This window comes from Eptatretus burgeri, chromosome 2 (genome assembly GCF_056783735.1).
Source record: "Eptatretus burgeri isolate ZD-2024b chromosome 2, Ebu_testis_v1, whole genome shotgun sequence".
Classification (NCBI taxonomy): domain Eukaryota; kingdom Metazoa; phylum Chordata; class Myxini; order Myxiniformes; family Myxinidae; genus Eptatretus; species Eptatretus burgeri.
The window spans coordinates 8,330,850-8,350,627 of record NC_140962.1 but is presented as its reverse complement, the minus strand read 5'-3'; the positions used below and the strand labels follow the sequence as shown (position 1 = coordinate 8,350,627).

The window sequence follows — 19,778 nt, the reverse complement described above, 5'->3', positions numbered from 1 at the left end:
TGTAAAAAGACGTCTGGAAAAGGTGCAACATCGAGGGATAGAAACCAGGTATGTTGGAATGGAGAAGGTAGTGAAGGCAGTTGGTGAAAATAAGGGGGTTTGGAACAGGCGAGAGAAGATCGAGGATAGAGGGAGGCAACCAGATGCGGAGATGTTGCATATGTATGGGCAGAAGGAAGCAGCAAGGAGAGCTGCGGATAAGGCGAGGAATGATATGGAAGAGGAGATGTACAAAAAGTCGGAAGAGGATGGTAGGAGGAAGATAATATATAAATTGGCTCGTGACAGGGATGAGTATGGTAAGGACATGAAGGAGGGGTGGTGTTTAAGGATGGTGACGGGAGGCTGTGTGGCAAAACGTGTGAGGATCTAAGATGAAAGAACAATGGGTTGGTGTTCTGCATGTGGATTCCAGAAGGCATCTCCACTCGGCAGATACAGGTTGTTCCAAAAAGACCTGGACAACTTTGGTTGTTAATATATTTAGTCCCACAAATGACACAATGACACCTTTTGTTTTATATGATACAGAAACGCATAAAGTTTTCTTTATTTTCAGGTCTGGTGGTTTAATATAAAATAAAATTGCGACTCCACAGGAGAAATTTCAGTGCATCAAATGGTTCGTTGAGACGAGATCCGACATGCAAGTTCAGCGTAATTTCCGAACAAGGTATGAAAGGAATTCGCCATCACGGACTCGTATCAGAGAGTGGTACAAGAGGTTTAAGGAGACTGGAAGTTGTCAGAAACAGAAAAGTACCGGTCAACGAAGCACAAGTGCAGCAGACGTTGAACGAGTACGTGAATCATTTCAACAAAGTACCAGAAAATCAATTTGACGTGCATCCAGTGAACTGGAACTACCAACCACCACTGTACACAGGAGTTTGCAGAAAAGACTGAAACTCTATGCCAATAAGGTGTATATTCTGCAGGAGCTCGAACCAAATGATGGACCCAAACACAAGGTGTTTGCCTTGGAAATGCTTACTTGCATAGAGGATGGCGAAGATTACCTGATGGAAGTCATGTTCACAGACGAAGCTTGTTGTGTATCAGGTCAAATTGCACAATGTGAGCATCTGTGGGCTCTGAAACCCCCCATGTGATCATTGAACACATACACAACAGTCCGAAGGTCATTGTGTGGTGTGGCCTTCTCCATGACTGCTTGGTGAGTCCCTTTTCCGTTGTGGAGGATACAGTGACCTCAACAATTTACATGAACATGTTGGAAGGATTCGCCTTCACACAGATTGAAGACCTGCAACCCGATATAATTTTTCAACAGGACGGCGCTCCCCCTCATTGGGCCTGAGTCGTTCGAGCCGTCCTGAATGAAAAATTTCCAGGTTGCTGGATTGCCCAAGACAGACTAACCGCCGCGCCCCCACGATCACCAGAAATAATCCCCCTTGATTATTTTTTTTCTGTGGGGGTTTGTCAAATATGTCTACAGCTCCAAGCTGGCAAACCTGCAGGATCTTTGTTCTCAGATCACAGCTGCGTGCGCACTGGTGGTATCAAAAAGGGTATCGTCGTATCATTTGTGTTTCTCAATATATTAACAACCAAAGTTGTCCGGGTATTTTTGGAACACCCTGGAGTTTCAGGAATATCTCACATGACAGGAAAAGATTGATGTTAAATGTCTTCAACGATAATGCTCACTTTCACGAGGTGATTTTGCCAGAAAGTTTCAAAGCATTCGTGGGCGACATCACAATCTTGATCTGATCATCTCCAGGTGTTCTGATTGAGAATGGTATCACATTGTCCACATATGAGAATATTCCTCCCACCATCTCATGAAGGTATTGAGAAATGGCATGTCTATCATGAATGCCATTTGTTGATGTCAAAGAAGAATTCTGGTTGTAATGTATTGGAACATTGGTTGGGTACATGTGCACCACTGTCCTAATGAAATGTACAATCAAGCATGTGCAATATGAGTACTGTGCTGACGCCTGGCATCACCATTGATTATTATGCATGCAAATTGCTCCTATCATTGTTCATGGTAGCATTACAGCTCTACAGTGGATCGCACATCTATCCCTGATGGCCAATAGCCCTCTAGGCTGTTGCAACCAACACCTGGGTGTGCACCAGGACAATGTCCAAACACTACAAGGGTTCTATATTTATTCTCACACATTTTGAAAAAAAATTAAAAATGGGGGGGATATTGTTATCGGCTCTGTCTGTCCGTCATCCGTCACGCTATCTCCTCCTCAACGGTTGTGCAGATATTCACCAAACTTAGTAGTTATGATCACCACTTAGGCCTAAGTCACATTTGCCACGGCGGCCGTGGGGTCTACAAAATCTACGGCCACTAGCAATTATAGGGCGGCCGCAGTATTTCCACGGTCACAAAATGTAGCAGTCACATGTGTTTTTATTTTTCGGGGAGCCGCACGGCGTATTTATAAATTGTGGAGACCGAAAACGCGGGGGTGCCGTACGGTCTTTGATTTGATGTCGCACGGTGACCTTAGGGCGTTCCTGCGGCGGCCATAGAATTTTCAAGGCAGACGCAAGTTGCCCGCAAGGCCACCGCAGGGGGGCCCTAAGGCGAACGTGCGGCCAGACGGACGGTAACGAGTGGGTTTTTTTAATTCTTATTTTTTAAACCAGTTATTTTGTTTTGGCTTGTCGAATTGCTACAGCGAACTTAGAAATGAAAAAGGTTATAACTCCGCGCTATAATTCCACGGCAACCCCTACGGCCTGTAAAAGATAGCCAAACGGCGTAGGGCCACCCTGAGGCCACCGCAGAAACTCTGCGGCCGCCGCACGTTTCTGTCAATTCAGAGGGCGTACCGCCGCCGTATCCTCGCCGTAGAGCAAATGTGACTTAGGCCTTAGTGAGAAGCTGCAAGAGTAGTCATTTTTGTCCCCGCCTCTTGGGGCGGGGTCTAAAGGTCTAATGTAAAATAAATGCAATTGCAAGCACATTTCTAAACATTTGTTCATGAAACTGTGTATATGCAATCAACATTGTGGGACGCGACATATGGAATGTTTTTTTTTTTTGGATTTGACCCTGGGTTCATGCCCCATGGGTGAGAAGTTGGGGTCACGGGGGTCAAAACAGAAAGAAAAAAATAAATAAAACCTAACTCGAAATTTGATGTTGGGTCATTCCTGGTGGGGCGTTTTGTCATCCCTCAACCTTGCTTTTGTTGGGCAGCGTGGGGATTTGTGATGGCGTGACATCGACTTCGCTCTCGTTCTTCCAATATCTTGACAGTTCAATATTTGTTGGAAATGTTTGGCAAATGTCTGTCACATCTTCTACCTGCTCTAATGCCAGTAAAATTATCCAAAGCAAATGAAGATTATTCTGGAAATATTACCAAGCAGTTTCTGTCGACCATCAAAGGGTAGGTATCCAACTTCTTGTATTACTTCTGGGGTCATATCCAACAAAAAGGGTGAGGAAGGTGGACCATGGACCTGTACACACCATACCACTTGCTGAGGCAGTGTGCATATAACTGTAAAAAATAAATAAATAAAATTAAAAGACATTCCGCATCTTTACATTTTGTTCAAGTAGTGTGGGGGGTTTCCAATGCCCGATAATTTATTTTCACTCGATTTATATTAATGCCCTCTTATCGACATCATCAATTAATTATTGGTCCCCTACCGGTTTCACCGGAGGAGAGTATAGGTTTGCCCTCCGTCTGTCCGTCCATCCGTCCCACCTGTGGTCCCATACTCCAACATCTTCAACTAAAACGTGGTGCATTGCTTTATTACGATAAGTTTCAAAAGCAGTTCGAGTTTCAGGGTGTTTCATCAATTTTTGTATCGAGTTATACCCTTTTTGCACTTCGAAAACATCACATCGGTACACATGTATTGCAAAGCAATTCCCGCTCTTGTTTGTATTGCATTACTACAACAACAATACTTTCATGGACTGTTATAAATGTTGTTTTTACAGAACTGTGGAACGATGAAATTAGATCGAAGAAGAAGAAAAAGTTTGATCCTTTTAATATGGAGAAGAAGAAGAAGCCGGTCAATGTAACAGATATCCTTGGTTTTCCTTTTATACGAGTACAATTATGTTGTTTCGTATGAAGCATGTGGCTGCTGGTTGCATCATTTTCTGGAAGCACGGCTGTGCCGCTGATGCAGTGTCCCTGTTACCAGCAAGCTGGTACTCATTTTGCCGACCTCGGAAGGATGACAGCCCGAGTCAACCCACCTGGTGTTGTTTAACGGGACGACAGGGGCTCAAATTCAAGACCCTAAGATCTTAAGCCAGCCACGTTTACTGTTAAGCCAACACCAGGCTTAGTATGATTATGAATGGTGGTGATAAAGAGGATAATTTTATCAAGCCAACAATATAGTTCCACTGTGTTGATGCTTTGAAATAGTAATGTTATTAATGTTGATCTGGATTGAAGGAATAACAGAAAAAATGAGTGGTGTCAATAATCTCTGAAAACAGCCCTTTCTCAGATTTCATCAAAAGTCTTTGCAAAGAACCACTGATATGTATATATTTATTTTCATTAAAAAAACCCAAAAACTAAACAGGTCGGTTATAATGCGAGAGTAGAAGAGAATAGGAGTGGGTATGGGAGAAAGCATGGGATGACAATAGGCAGCACTCTCGAAAGACTGGATTAAAGGGTACATGGTAACAGATCAAGGAAGTCGGTTCCACAAGTGTGTGTGTGTGTGTGTGTGTGTGTGTGTGTGTGTGTGTGTGTGTGTGTGTGTGTGTGTGTGTGTGTGTGTGTGTGTGTGTGTGTGTGATATGGAGGAATGCAGATGAGCATTCAACTTGGAATTGGGGAGGGTTATCAGATTTGGGATTCAAGAAAAATGCGTGCAACCTGGGCAGGATGAATGGAAGAAGTGACACAGAGAGGTAATAGAAAACTGAAGTAGCATTTTATTACCCTCATTTTTCTTTGCCTGGCAAGATCCTATAATCATAGGATGGATGTTATATTGGCTCAGACTTTATACTTGATTTGCATGTTTATCGGCTTTATGAAGTGATATGGTATGACAGTCTGAGTTCAGAGAAAACCAGGGCGACGCTTTTATATTCATCACTTTATCCCCCACAATCTTAACATTAGGCTTTTCAATATAATGGTTAAATTTATAGCAGGTGAATGGCATAAGGGCTGGCATGATGGTCTAGCGTTACGCACACTCATCTCAAAGCTGTTTTGCCTGGGTTTGAATCCAGATCCAGCTATAAACTGTCATCCTGGTGTTTCACAGGCACCGCAATTTATCACTGTGTTTGCTTTCTCTCTGATGGACGATCAACTGTACGTCCCATCTGCCGCCATTAGTTGGATACCATGGTGTCCTTGGAGAGTGGGCGAGCTATCACCGGCACCATGAAAAAAGTTACAAATTCCTGCTCTGACTTCCTGTTGTAGTGGCCACCCGTCCAACATTGTAATCCCAGTCGTAGAAACTGCTTTGGCAGTACTGACTCTATGTGTAGATGGTTCATATGTACCTGCACGGTTCATAATTATCGACACACTATGTACCTGCACAGTTGATGATCTGATCTGAATGGCATCTCACCACCTTTTCTTTGCTTTTGCATGGATCTGACCTGACCTGACCTGACCCTGGGTAGGACCAAGACGTGCAAAATCTGGTGGAGATCAGCCCAGTCCTGTTTTTTATTTATTTATTTTCCCTATGATTTTCAGATGTGCAAACAAACATACAGAGGATTGCGTTATTTGATAGAATAGGATATACTTCTACATTGTTGGCTTCTGTGCTGCATTGAGCAGTACTGATGAAGAATTGACATCGTTATTTTCAGTTTGTTGAGCACATTCTCTAAAATTCCAAATTAAAACTGTTTTGGTCAAATGGCACATTTAAAGAGCAGGTTTCCATCACATAAGTACCATCTCTAACTCGGCAGGTTATCAATCATTCCTTCTTCGCATCATCAATGTTGCTGTGGACATGGGGAAACTGCGTGAATTCCAGCTCACACTGCCTATAAAATAGCAGGGTATACATGTGAAAGTAGCAAGAAAATGTAAGATTTAAACATTAATATATATTTGAGTATAAATATTAAGCAACAAAGGACAAATATGTTCCAATAGTTGATTTTTATAAAATTTAAAATATTTAAGTAAGCTGAGTTTCAGCCAAGTTCTCATTCTTCAGAGAATAGATCATTGTGCCAGTCCTTGGACAAAATCAAAATTCCGACTGTAATATATTGGAGGCACTGCATTGGTGAGTATGCCATTGACTTCCAGAAATGATGCGACCAGCAACTGCCTGATGCTGCATTTGAAATGCATGCTTTAGGGACATCAAGTCTTGTTGACACCTTTCCTTTTCTCCATTTCATATCTTTCGAAATATTTCATGACTTGTTGAGTGCTCTTAATTCTTAAGTGTAAAATGTCACTGTTCTCTTGTTCAATTTAAATTGAGAGAACAGTTGATGCAAGTTCCTGATGCTAATCTGAATTGCCATTTCCACTGAATATGTGCTAAGTTTGTGGAAACAAACATAGGCAGATCTCTTCATCCGGATTATGCCTTGACCTTTCTCACGACCCTACATCATTTACATGTTAAGGGACAGTGAGATTATGGAGGACTGGACGCTCATCAAGAAACTCGCAGTGAGTTTTATCTGGGTTGTTTTGTTTTGAGGGTTGTCGTGGTGTATGATCGTGTTTTGGGGAAATGTTAGGATTTAATTGAGGTAGAATGGAGGGATCTTTGGTGGTCACACAAGTATAATTAAAATTAAACACGTATCATGGAGGGGATTCGGTGGTCACATGGAATCGAGAGAGGATGGGTGAGGAACAGAAGTCTTGCATGGAATTGTCAGCAAAGAAAATTTGAGAAAAGTGCATGTTGGTCGCAGGTGGAATCAGCAATATCTAGCACCCAGTAGTTTCCAGCAGGAACTGTGATTTTTCGACCTAGGTACCAGCACATAATGACCTACTCTTTTCACAGGGAAGACTTTGCTTAACTTGAATACTGATTCAGTACATGACCTCCACCTCTGATCATTTATATGCAGAGACGCATACACAGAGCAACACTTCTACAAGAGCTGAACAGAGGATGGCAGGTTAATAAACTAACATTGAGAGAATGGGTGGATCAGGGAAATACACACACATGACATTCTTGAGAATAGTTGAGCTCTGCTGGTCAACATTAAATCCCGTTTAATGTACAGCGTTGGCATCCAAGCTGACCCAACAATAATGGCTAATGAGGACATTCAAGACGGCAGTAAAGCGTTTATACATGAAGTGTACAGCTGATCAGGTTGTTTCTAGGAATTACCTCACATGTAAATCACTCAATTTTCTCACCTTAGGTGGTAAGTTTAAACAACCAAGTTATGAAAACGATCGACAGTACTCTATCCTGGGAGGCTTCTTTGGTTTATTTGGACACAAACTTGTATAAATGGGTTGAATTGAAGGACTGGATAAAATTAACATGAATAGATGGAATTTAATTCTACATTTGAGAGAAGAGGGGAAGAAAAGAATGGCAGTGAACATTGGGACAAGGGCTGTGATTGCAGGGGCAGGTGAGACAGAGGAAAAGTGGTACGACGCCACCATCCTGTCTTGTAGTGTGTAGAATTAGACCTTAGATCTTCAGCCTAGTTGTGGGGAATGCCAATATTCTTCATGATTTTCTAATCAGTGGCTTCCAGCAGTGCCAACTGGATGGGTGGAGCCCCAGACCAGATTGTAGAACCATAATCCAATGATTGTCGATGAAGGATTTGTAAGCTGTTTTCAGCTGAGGAGTGATTCATGCCACAAAGCCTTCCTTAAAGGCGTGATTGAAAATTCAGGCAATTGCCTTTGGATGGTCACTCGTCCCTGTGGTTGTGGAAGATTGTGAGATCTCCGAGTGTTTCTGGCCACCGGAGTGTATCGGAGGTTTTAAGTGGACGTCTCGTTTCAGCAAAGCGTCTGAGAACATGAGTTCCTTGGATTAAAAGTCATGTTCCATATGAATACCCGAGTTCAGATTTCTTCCAGATTGGCAGACAGAGGCAGCAAGAGAATTTCCATCTGATGGGTGATGGATTGTATGGACGAGAGTGGAATAATGATAAAAATGGTAACGGCAGTGTTCCAGGAAGCCTGAGAGATCATTTATGTAGATTTATAAACAAAATAGGTCAAACAATTCCACCCTGAGGGATTCCCTCTTTTAGTGAGAGCATGGGTGAAAAGACAATTGAGAATGACATGCTCTTTGCATGCATGGATTGTGTAATTGATGTCGGGGCCAGTCCATGTTGAATGAGAGTTGATTGTATAATCATATTTGAGATTCACCTGTGTGTACCAATGGAAATGTAAGACAACCAGAGCCATGTTAAAAAAAAGAAAAAAAAATCATTTTGTGTGAGACAAAAGAGATCTGATTTGACTTTTGTTTGATCCCCCCCCCCCTCCATATCGAACAGGGTAAACCAGTGAACCAGTCAAGGAGAAAATCTGATTGTGAGTTTTGAAACCGTTTCTAGTTTCTTCTTCTTCTTCTTCTCTTGGCTGCTAGGTAGCTATCATTTTGTTGGGGCATGACTGCACCGCTGATACTGTGCCCATATGCCAGTATACTGGTTCTCGTATTGCTGACTATAGAAGGATGACAGACTGAGTCAACCCCACCTGGCGTTAATTCAGTGGCCAACGGGGCTCGAACTCAGGACCATAAGATCCCAAGCCAGCCACCCTAACCACTATGCCAACACCAGGCTTGTTTGCAGTTTAAATATAATGAAGGAGCATAAAAATGGATGACACAACATGTATGACTAATAATTTAATCGACTCACTCAAACTCGGACCGAAGAATAAATAACTTGGACATTGATAAACATGACACTTATTGTGAAATGTTACACAAAAACCTTTTGTTTGTCGATCCGCATGTTTACATTAACTCAAAAATTGTTTTTCATTTGGAAATTCACTTCCACACTTGCCCATCTTGACGCACCGTTTTGGGTGCTTCCTGTATGTAGTACTGTCTAAGCAGGACAAGCACCTTTACTCTGCATGTTTTGAGGAGGGCAAGCTTTTTTACGAAGGAGACTGGTATGGTAGAGGCCATGGCATCCTTATTGACACCAAGGACGACCCACCTATCCAGTAAGAGTTGATTTCCTATCTTTCATTTTGATGTGTATTTTAATTCTTCATATCAGCAGTCATTTTAAACCATTTGTGCTTCCATAAGTCGTATCTTGAGGCAAACAATTAATCCAACCTGGATTGGAACTCTCGACGTTATCTGCGCTCTTGTCTTAAAATTGCATTCAAACTGAAAGGGTGATCCAGGTGACGTGCAGTCATCTTTTCCCACTTCAGTTTGAATGTAATTTCGAGTTTATGGAGTGACAAAGCAAACCATCTTTGCAATCTGGTTCTTTGGCGGTGTGTTCATTTCCTGACAACAGGAAACAACTTATGCACCGTATGTTTTGACGTACAAGTTGATATTTCGGGCCTTGACTTGTACTCAGAAAAGCCTTATCTATGGTTTAAGACATTGAATTGCATTTAAGAATTTTTTTTGCAAAATGTGATATTTTCTGAATAAAAAAATTCTGCAATTGTCGATTTAAAACACACTGCAGAAATCATTGCCTGGAACGTTTGCCGATTGGATGAGCATTTAAGCGTTAATCTGCTCAGTGACACTTGTGAAATTAGAATGGCACTCAGTGCAGCACATACTTGTGTCAGGCTGAACAGTTAATTTTGCATCTCATTTATAGGCCGGATTTGCTTCCAGACCTGAACCAGAACCTATTCGGCTTGTTCTTGTCACCACTCAACTCATCCAGCTAATTTTGTCATAACTCTTCCACCTAGCTCTGAGATATCATGCTATACATGGTTTTTGGCCCCATCTCTCAATGGTGAAAAATTACTTAAAATTTTTTTTTTTAATTCTCATGTCCATATCCAGATCTTCACCAAAATCTTATCAATTTGTCCTTGTCACGCACCAAACCTGTCCTCCACGTTTCGTCCGAATCGTCCATAACTTTGAGATATCCTGCTGACAGACAAACTGGTGAAAAGATAACCTCCATCCACCTTCGGTGGCGGAGGTAAGAAAAGTTTTAGTCCATTTGCCGTTATTATGTGTTCCATTGTCAACCTTGTTGATGTGGAAAGTGGATGGTTTTATGATCGTTTTGGACTAACATCGGTCCATTAATAAAATTCAGGTTGGTTGCCGGGGTGGCTAGCTTGGGGAACTCCTGTAATTTAAATAAATTCAAGATGGCCGCTACAGGTCAGACGATGGGGCTAAGTTTTTAATCGGTCAACGTATAATCCTGTGTAATACCTCTTTTCCATATGATTTTGACATGAGGAATTCAATTTTGGGGTTATTTTTTACATTCAGGAATAAATAGAGGTTCACATGAAATGTCCATGACTATTTTCTGCTGAAAATTATGCAACACCAATGCAAAAGTGAAGTCATGAATGGTTCACAACAGTATGTTGATAATCAGAAAGCATACACATTGTCATGTCATCATATTGGACATCTTAAGAACAGAGGACAGAGAGCCTAGTAGACAACTTGCATATTGTTCATTCCCATTCATTGTACTCGTCCCCTTCCGTATCCTCGTCTCTTTCCAGTTCTGCTTCGACACTCCCTTCTTCCACTTCACTTTCATTGTCCTCCACAGTCTTGTGTGGGTTGAAGCACTTGTCACTGCAACCACAAGTGCAGTATAGCGTGCAGGAGATCTTTGCATGGTGACAACTGCAACTTGCAGTACTGCAGGCCTTCCCCTCTGCTTTGCATCCACACCGCACAACATCCATGAGGTCCAAAGGGGCTGGTGGAGTAGCAGAAGTTGCTGGCACTGGGATTCCATCTCTGATGTCCCATCCATATTTTGTAATATCAAGTTCAGGTGGGACCTGCTGATCAGCTGATTTTGCAAGTACTGTTTGTAGATGTGCATGCAAAATATGTAGGAAGAGATTGATCTCAGTTGGAGGTAATGCCATGAGCTTGAGGGGCTTGCCAGACTTCCTTTTGTACATATAGTACCTCATCTCACTCATCGTGGTACCTTCTGGCTGACCATACAGGGCACAGAAGAATGTCCGCCCTGCTTCCATGAGCTGTTCATGGCTTGCGTTCAGCTCGCCAAGTGCGGAGTACAAAGCAGGGAAGTTGCCAGCTCTCAGTGTCTTCAGGGCTGACACTTTGCCCTTGCCATATGGGTATGACGTGGTATCTGAGCCAGTGATGTAGTGCATTCCCAAAAGCTGCAGACACTTGGGGCCAAGCTGGTCACAGGTGGTGTTGATATCCCAAATTGCTCCATCCCACCTTTCCATCTGCACTGTGGCCTGGATGTTGCACTGGTAAACCCAGTAAACCATCAATACAAAAACATCAGTGTCATCAGAGAGGATACATATCACTCTTGCATTACATTCAGCAGCCATGAGCAGGTGTGAGATCATTGTAATGTCTGCTTCATCATGGTTGAACGCACCATGGCTTCAGCTCTCCACAGTAACTCCTTCACCAAAGTTATAGGTACTCAAAACCTTGGACAGCTGCAACTTGTTCTGCTTGTTTTTCGGGATGGTATCTCGATTAGGCAGGGGTGTGTTTATTGTGAGGTCATAGTTGATGGAACCAATGCCAGCACGCCTCACTCGTTCATGGTCCTTTGCAAAAACATCATAATATTTGTCAAAGACCAAGATCTTCTGACCAGCAATGGAAGACAGCCTTGTCTTGATGGACTCAACTAAGACTGACACAGTTCCCCTGAAAGGCCAGACAATATGATGGAGAAGTTGGCTCGCGTCAACAATGGTAACATCTGGTTGCAGAGGCTGTTGTGCCTGAACACAGAGTTTGTGTGCCAGTGGTGCTTTGTTGCCTTTCCTTAAGCACCCATATTTATCAATCAGTGAGGGGGTACTGCGCAGAGCTCAAACTGGAAGATAGGTCCTAGCTCCATTTGTCTTTGCTGTCCAATAGTCAGCAGCCTGAGGAAGATTGTTTCTAGATCAAAGATCGTCTTGTCCCCAATTTTCACTCCTTTCTGTAAGTGCTCCATTGTCTTGATGGGGCATGAGATGGTTGCATGGAATCCACCTGGAAGGGATGCATGGAACTCTGCAACCATTTTCTGACCTATAAGCACGGAATCCTCAACATTCACTTCAGCTTCTCGGGGAGCAATTCGACCATTGGCAATGTTGTACAGATGTGGTGAGTGATTCTCAAGAGAATGAGACATATTCGACAATTCAAGTAAAATCCAGCGCCTATCATCTGCATCAAGTTCTCTCCTCTTCTTCCCCTCCTCCTTGTGACGTGGTCCGATTCTTGTGTCCTTTTCTCTCACTTGGTCTTCATTATCCTTGTTTGAGGAGTCAGGGTAGATGTGCTCCATTGTATCTGAGATGTAGACAGTGACAGGAAAGGAATCGATCCACTCTGTTACCATCTCTGGAGAAAGAGTCATACCCTTGAGGCCACCCTTGCCAATTCTAATAGCAGTTTGTTCACCGAACTGATCAGAGCTCACACCATTCCGAATGCCTTCCTGGTGACGACACACAAAAGCACCTGATATGAGCTCTGACTTGGCATCTGGTGGCAGCAGATAGTGCATCTCCAGAAGGTGATGGGTGATGTAACGGGCATAGTGATGGTGACCAGCAACAAAGAAGTATGGAAGCATGCGTTCAAGTGTTAGCTGTTGCAGCACGAAGTCTGCCTCCCTCTCACTATGCAGAAGTTGATGAACAAGCAGAGTAGGCTTGATGAAGTTATCAACCCAGTGCTTCCCAGTTGGGTGCTGTCTGCATGTCTCAAGGTAGCTGCACAACTCCTGGAATGTCTTGGGGCCGGTGTTGAGGAAGGAAATGAGAAGGGCAGTCGAAACCATCCGGAAGGCTCTCATTGATCGAACCCAGGACTTGCCACTCATGATTCCTGCCAGGCCCCCGAATGCTGAACTGATGAGAGTCTCAACACCAGACCCACGCATGAGTTTGCCAATGCAACCACAGAAGGACTGCACAGTCTGCATTATCCCAGGCCTCAGAATCACATTTTTATAGCGATGAATGTCATGCCACTTGATTTGGCAAGCCACCATGTAGAGCTGGAGATCCACAGAGATGTGGACATGTCATTCCCGTATCAGTCAATGACTTCTGAAGATACTCCAGTAAAGTCACCACAGTGTCTGGATGACAAGCTTTGGCATCAATAAGGGGTCTGAACATGTAGGTACTTGCTGGCTTTTTTTCTGCATGACTGGTGAATGCTTCTTGGTTGTTGAACCCATCCCATTCCATGGCGTTCACCTGTGTGCTTACTGTGTTTAGCCACTTCATGTCCTTTTCCTGTGCAGCAGCTAAACTTGCTTGCCGGGCACACACTTCTTGGTAGGAGAATCCAGAGGTTGCATCCATAGCCGGGGGGTTCACTTTGGATGGTCCAGTGTAGTGCTGCAGAGGAAGGCTCCCTGATGAGCTGCTGCTTGTCCTAGACTTGGCAGCTTTCTTAGACAGTCGTGGGATAATAAGGTCTCTCTTCCCTGGGTGAGCATGCCCATACTCAAGAATGCCTGCAGGATGGGGTTGCTGAAATTCATGTGAGAGGACATGAGTAGTGCGCCGACCATTAGGTGTGAACACTTGCATATCAAGATTATCAAACCAGGCAAAAATCATGCCAACAGTTCTAGTCAAACCCATGAATTGGTGGAGAAGCTGAGCATTGTCACCGAGAAAATAAGCAGCGGATTTCCTGAATCTCAGGACCTCATCATATGACGTTGTGAACCCATGTTCATGAAGGAGCTTTAGAAGATCAGAACTGCCATGGTGGTGCAGTAGTTTGACAGCCAGTCCTAATGTTGTCTGATTTCTGGTATCTGTAACATGACTTTGAATTGACTGGCTCAGGCTTAGAGATTTCTTGGTCATTTCACCACCAGACACTAAGTCTGAAATCAACCTCATTAAAGTTGGGCTTGTTGTCTTGATTGTGTTGGCTTGTGTAAATTCTGAGGTCATAATTGGCACTGTTTTACTTGACTGAGCATGCCTCCTTCTTGATCTGCCTTACCACAGAATCAATACTCCTCTCATCTGCATCATCCACTTTAACCATTTTCAGATGATGAGCAATGGACTCACGGAAACCAACAATGGTAGCACATCCATCTACCCGAACTAACATAACGTCCTTACTCATGCAGTCTGTTAGTTTGCTCAACATATCACGTCGAGTGAGTTTGCCACCAAGATCACAGTACAGGGAGTGCAGTTCAACGCTATTCCTCTTCTTTGAACTGTCACAATTCATTCGCTCTATGACGTTCTTTAGGGCACTTTCTTCTGCAACACCAGTTGGCAAATCAGCATATTTAGGGACTGTCATGAAACTGTTATAACAGTGTACATGGTATTTGCACTCAGCGACAGGGAGATCAACCAAATATCCAATATGTAACTTGACCGTTCTGGCTACTTCATCATTACGTTACTCAGCAGCATTAATGATGGCATCTTTCATTGTTGGGATGGGATTACCTTCCTTGTCAAAACGTTCTTTAGTCATGCACTGACGAACACGATGCCATCTTTCTGGATGTTTGTCATCAACAGGTAAACATTCTTTGCCACAAAAAATGCAGTCACGTTTGTAAACACACGCACCACTGCCTGTTGCCTGTGTGCGAGATCTTGTTGTCACTGTAACACAATCATCTTCAGCTTTTCTTTTCTGTGATTTACGAAGTCTCTCAATTTTTTGTTTTGATGTGTAAATACAGTAGCATCCTTTGTGACATTCTATGCGAACAGCATCACCACCATCAACAATGTCCTGTAGTTTTGCACGTAGCTCTTCATCTCCACGGGCTTTGGCACAGGAGATCAATGTCTTGATCCCTTGATCAGCGTATTTCTTCAATTCCCCTTCACCATGAAACACGGGAAAAATGCACCTTGAATCAGCCATATCTGTAAAAACAAAACAATGAATGAGTAACTCACATTAATGTCGTATATGAGCGTCCAGTTTTCAGAATAGTGACCTTGTTGTCATTCAAAATGTATCTCACACGGCAAACAATTGCCAGGAACTCGAACATTGACCTCAAATTTACTTCTACTCACAAAAATAAGGTTAAATATTGATTCCTCGTGCCAAAATTATATGGAAAAGATGTCTCGTGTGTAATTTCAAGTTCATTACCTAAAAAGTTATATTTTCAGCCCGGTCGATGACGGCCATCTTGTATTTGCGCAAATATCACAGATTTCCCCATGGTTGCCATCCGGGCAACCAAGCTTAATTTTGTCTATGCATGCCTGTGAACAAGAAACCACCATAAAACCATACACTTTTGAGGACAACAAGGTTACTTCTCTGGCAAATGGACTATTTGCTAAACTTTTACGAGGGGCAAGTGAATAAATGTCCTTAAAATGGTGAAATAAATTTGAGAATGTAATGTGTGTAGTTGTAGACGACATACACTACATGACAAAAAGAATGTGGACACCTGCTCGTCCAACGTATCGTTCCAAAATCATGGGTATTAATATGTAGTTAGTCCCCCCCCCCCCCTTTGCTGCTATATCAGCCTCCACTCTTCTGGGAAGGCTTTCCACTCGATGTTGGAACATTGCCTGGGGGATTCGCTTGCATTCAGCCACAAGAGCATTCGTGAAGTCGGGCACTGATGTTGGGCGATTCGGTCTGGCTCACAGTCGGCATTCCAATTCATCCCAAAGGTGTTCGATGGGGTTGAGGTCAGGGCTCTCTGCAGGCCAGTCAAGTTCTTCCACACCGATCTCAACAAACCATTTCCTTACGGACCTCGCTTTGTGCTCGGGGGGGCATTGTCATGCTGAAACAGGAAAGGGCCTTCCCACAAACTGTTGCCACAAAGTTGGAAGCACAGAATCATCTGAAATATTATTGTATGCTGTAGCATTAAGATTTCCCTTCACTAGAATTGAGGGCCTACCAGAACCATGAAAAACAATGCCAGACCATTATTCCTCCTCAACCAAACTTTACAGTTGGCACTATACATTCGGGCAGTTAGCATTCTCCTGGCATTCGCCAAACCCAGATTCACCTGTTGGACTGACAGATGGTGAAGTGTGATTCATCACTCCAGAGAACGTGTTTCCACTGCTCCAGAGTCCAATGGCGGTGAGCTTTACACTACTCCAGCAGACGCTTGGCGTTGCGCATGGTCATCTTAGGCTTGTGTGCGGCTGCTTGGCCATGGAAACCCATTTCATGAAGCTCTCCCCGAACAGAGTTTGTGCTGATGTTGCTTCCAGAGGCAGTTTGGAATTTGGTAGTGAGTGTTTCAACTGATGACAGATGATTTTTTCCGTGCTTCAGCACTCTGTGGTCCCGTTCTGTGAACTTGTATGGCCTACCACTTTGCGGCTGAGCTGTTGTTGCTCATAGATGTTTCCACTTTACAAAAACAAAACTTACAGTTGATCAGGGAAGCTCAAGCAGGGCAGAAATTTTACATATTGACTTGTTGGAAAGGTGGCATCCTATGACGGTGCCACGTTGAAAGTTATTGAGCTCTTCAGTTTGGCCCATTCTACTGCCAATGTTTGTCCATGGAGATTGCGTGGCTGTGTGCTTGATTTTATACACCTGTCAGCAATGGGAGTGGCTGAAAGAGCCGAATCCACGAATTAGAAGGGGTGGTGTAGCCTATGTATGTTATCTATGGGTAACAGTCATGTTTTGCCTGTTTTAGATGTGGCAACATTGAGCATATGACATCAGTATAGCAGTTCCAAGGTGGTGGCTCCCTCAGAAGCATGGACCAAGGAGGAGCAACGTTCTGTCATCTGTTTCTTGGGAAATTCAAGAAATCTTGGGAAATTCTTGGGAAATCCAGTGTGGCAGACGCTGCTCGCTCGGGCCGGCTTCACACAGCCAACACACCATAAATGGTTGCAGGAGTTGAGCGCATGCTAAGGGAAAAACCATCGCATATCGCTGGATGAAGTGCTCTCCGAATTGAACATTAACCATGGTTCAGCACACCATATCATTGACAACGTCCTGGGGTTCCGCAAAGTGTCTGCAAGGTGGGTGCCAAGACAACACACCCAAACTGAAAGAACTCCACTTTAAAACTTCCTGTCCCAGTCATACACATGCTGCAGCGATAAACATACGTCACCACATTGCATTTTCATTCTGGGATGGATTTCACGAGGATTCCCACCCTTACTTCTTAAGAAACGGATGACAACATTGCTCCTCCCTGATGCATGCTTCTAAGGGAGCCGCCATCTTGGAACTGCTCTACCGATGTCATACGCTCAATGTTATCAGATCTAAAATAGGTCAAACATGACTTCCCCATAGATGTAACATATGCCGTCTACAACTACACACATTATATTCTCCAATTTATATTGCCATTTTAAGGTTACTTATTGACCTGCTCCTCATATTTTGCAGGAGCACAGTTTGAGTTGCACGGAAGATGGGGGAAAGGATGTGAAAAAAGAATTGGGGGCTGGGGGAAAAAATGAGATTGAAGTTGTTTTAATTTAATGCCATGTATCGTTTCATTACTTTAGCTTTTACTTTGATAAAGCAAGATAAGCAACAACACGTTACTCCAATATATGGCCCAAAGGACTGAATATTAATGAACCTGTGGATTCTGAGAAGGTGAATTTTACCTGAGGGACATTGGTACATCATTCAGGGTGAATTTGTTGCTTCATCTTTAGAGTTATGCTCAATCCATGTCTTTTAGTTCATTACTGATTTGTGCAGTACTAACATTTGCTGTGCATATGTGCATGTAAATATCGAATGGGGGAAGGGTGGGATTTAATTGATCATTTGTAATATTATATTTTCCCTAAATATATAATCTTGTGCCAATTAAAACATTTCCAGATTGACCGACACGAATATCGTTCTCTTCTGAAGTTGAAAGCAATCCCTTCCTCCCTCCGAGCTTCAATTGCCTTGTGAATTTTGTCAACTGAAAGTCGATAAAGGCATGTTAACTGCCATCGGAATAGTGGTGCGCATGATGTTTTGTACATTAGTGCTTCTTTAGTCGAAAAAAGGTTGCCTTTGGTTGATAAAATGCATCGTTTCACTTTCCTGTTTCACACAGAGCAATCATTGCCTTCACAAAAACTAGTAATTCCATTGCATCTGAGATGTCTGGTGCCTACTCCATGCCATTCCAATACATGTAAAAGTACCCTCTTGTGTTATAATCTACATGGACAGCACATGATAAATGTACAATCTCCTCAATTAACCTTAAGCATTGGAATGAACATGTTTGAAAGATTTTCAAAATGCAACGATTTCCTCTTGTGTGGGCAAATGCTATCACTCGTCAATGTAAGCTGTCTGACTTTATTCTGTGTCTTCATCTCAGTGCTGACTCTTAACCACCTTCTGTGCCCACAGTGCCACTATCACAGCCATCAACTCTCTGGAAGTGTGGATCAAGCGATCGGATGGCAGCAAGTCCAAGCTGTACATCTCTCAGCTGCAAAAAGGAAAATATGCGATTCGGCATGCTTGACTTTCTCATCTCAGATCCTGTTCTTTGTCAACGAATCTATTCATCAGTTCTTGATCCTGCCATCAACTTCACTTTTAACTTCCACTCACTGTAGTTGGAGAAGTCAACTCGGTTTTACAACTTTCACAGGTCAGTTGACCATGGTGCTGTCAATTAAGCAATGAGCAGAAGAATGCCAGTCTTTGAAAACCTTCCTTGCAAAAAAAACAAAACACACACACACACGCACACACACACACACACACACACACACACACACACACACACACACACACACACACACACACACACACACACACACACACACACACACACACACACACACACACACACACACACACACACACACACACACACACACACACACACACACACACACACACACACACACTGAATAAAAATAACATTATAATTTGTAATTCTTCAAAACGAGGTGTGCATTGTTTTTAATATAGATGAGATGCGACAAGGGAAATTGATAGCGCTGGCATCCTACTGGAATAGTCATGTCGATCTCCGTCAAATTTTATACATTTTTTTAAAGCTCCATCTCTGACGAACCCAATTTCTATTATAGGAAGCTCATTCGTGAAACGGAAGCTTTCTCGATTTGAACCAGACTTTAATTAGACTTTCATGGAACTTCACTTCTAAAAAATACCTCCACGCCTTCAGGTCACTGATGAGTTGCCTTTCTATAGTTAGAATGTTGGATGTTGATCATCGAACCTCCAAGTGGTTAGCATACTCCAATCGACGTTTGTCGATTCCATCCACCGTTCTACCCATCTGCCGATGCAGATAGACATTAGCCTTCACAAAGATTCGTTTTCCATTCCATTTTATAGAGTAGTCAACTTATGTTTTTATAGTCACTGTTTTATAAGTCAACTTTTCAGGTTTGAAAATAAAATGCAAGGTGACAGGATGGCCGTTTTAAAAGTCGTGCAAATAGAAATAGCTTTTTCATTTTTGCAACACTTTTGGACACACTGTATAATAATAGTGAATTATAGCCTTATTAGCAAAATTTTATTTTTGATCCTTGAGCAAAATAAATATTTCAAGAAATATTCCAAATTTTCAGCACTTTCATTAGCAT

General features: G+C 42.8%; 2 protein-coding genes across 4 annotated transcripts in view; both read left to right on the top strand.

Moving 5' to 3' along the window:
- The window catches only part of BRMS1L (BRMS1 like transcriptional repressor), a 64,672-nt gene extending 45,630 nt beyond the window's left edge, over nucleotides 1–19,042 (top strand). For all 3 annotated transcript variants that reach the window (XM_085862177.1, XM_085862184.1, XM_085862169.1), the window contains exons 6-10: nucleotides 3,965–4,054; nucleotides 6,598–6,668; nucleotides 8,504–8,540; nucleotides 9,065–9,191; nucleotides 18,559–19,042. In XM_085862177.1, coding sequence (XP_085718303.1) covers nucleotides 3,965–4,054; nucleotides 6,598–6,668; nucleotides 8,504–8,540; nucleotides 9,065–9,191; nucleotides 18,559–18,676 — 443 coding nt within the window. In that variant the 3' untranslated portion in view covers nucleotides 18,677–19,042. The remainder of the gene's footprint in view (nucleotides 1–3,964; nucleotides 4,055–6,597; nucleotides 6,669–8,503; nucleotides 8,541–9,064; nucleotides 9,192–18,558) is intronic.
- The window catches only part of LOC147031386 (protein FAM200C-like), a 37,441-nt gene continuing 36,334 nt past the window's right edge, over nucleotides 18,672–19,778 (top strand). The window contains exon 1 of the mRNA XM_085862159.1: nucleotides 18,672–18,805. The gene's annotated coding sequence lies outside the window, so the exon portion shown is untranslated. The remainder of the gene's footprint in view (nucleotides 18,806–19,778) is intronic.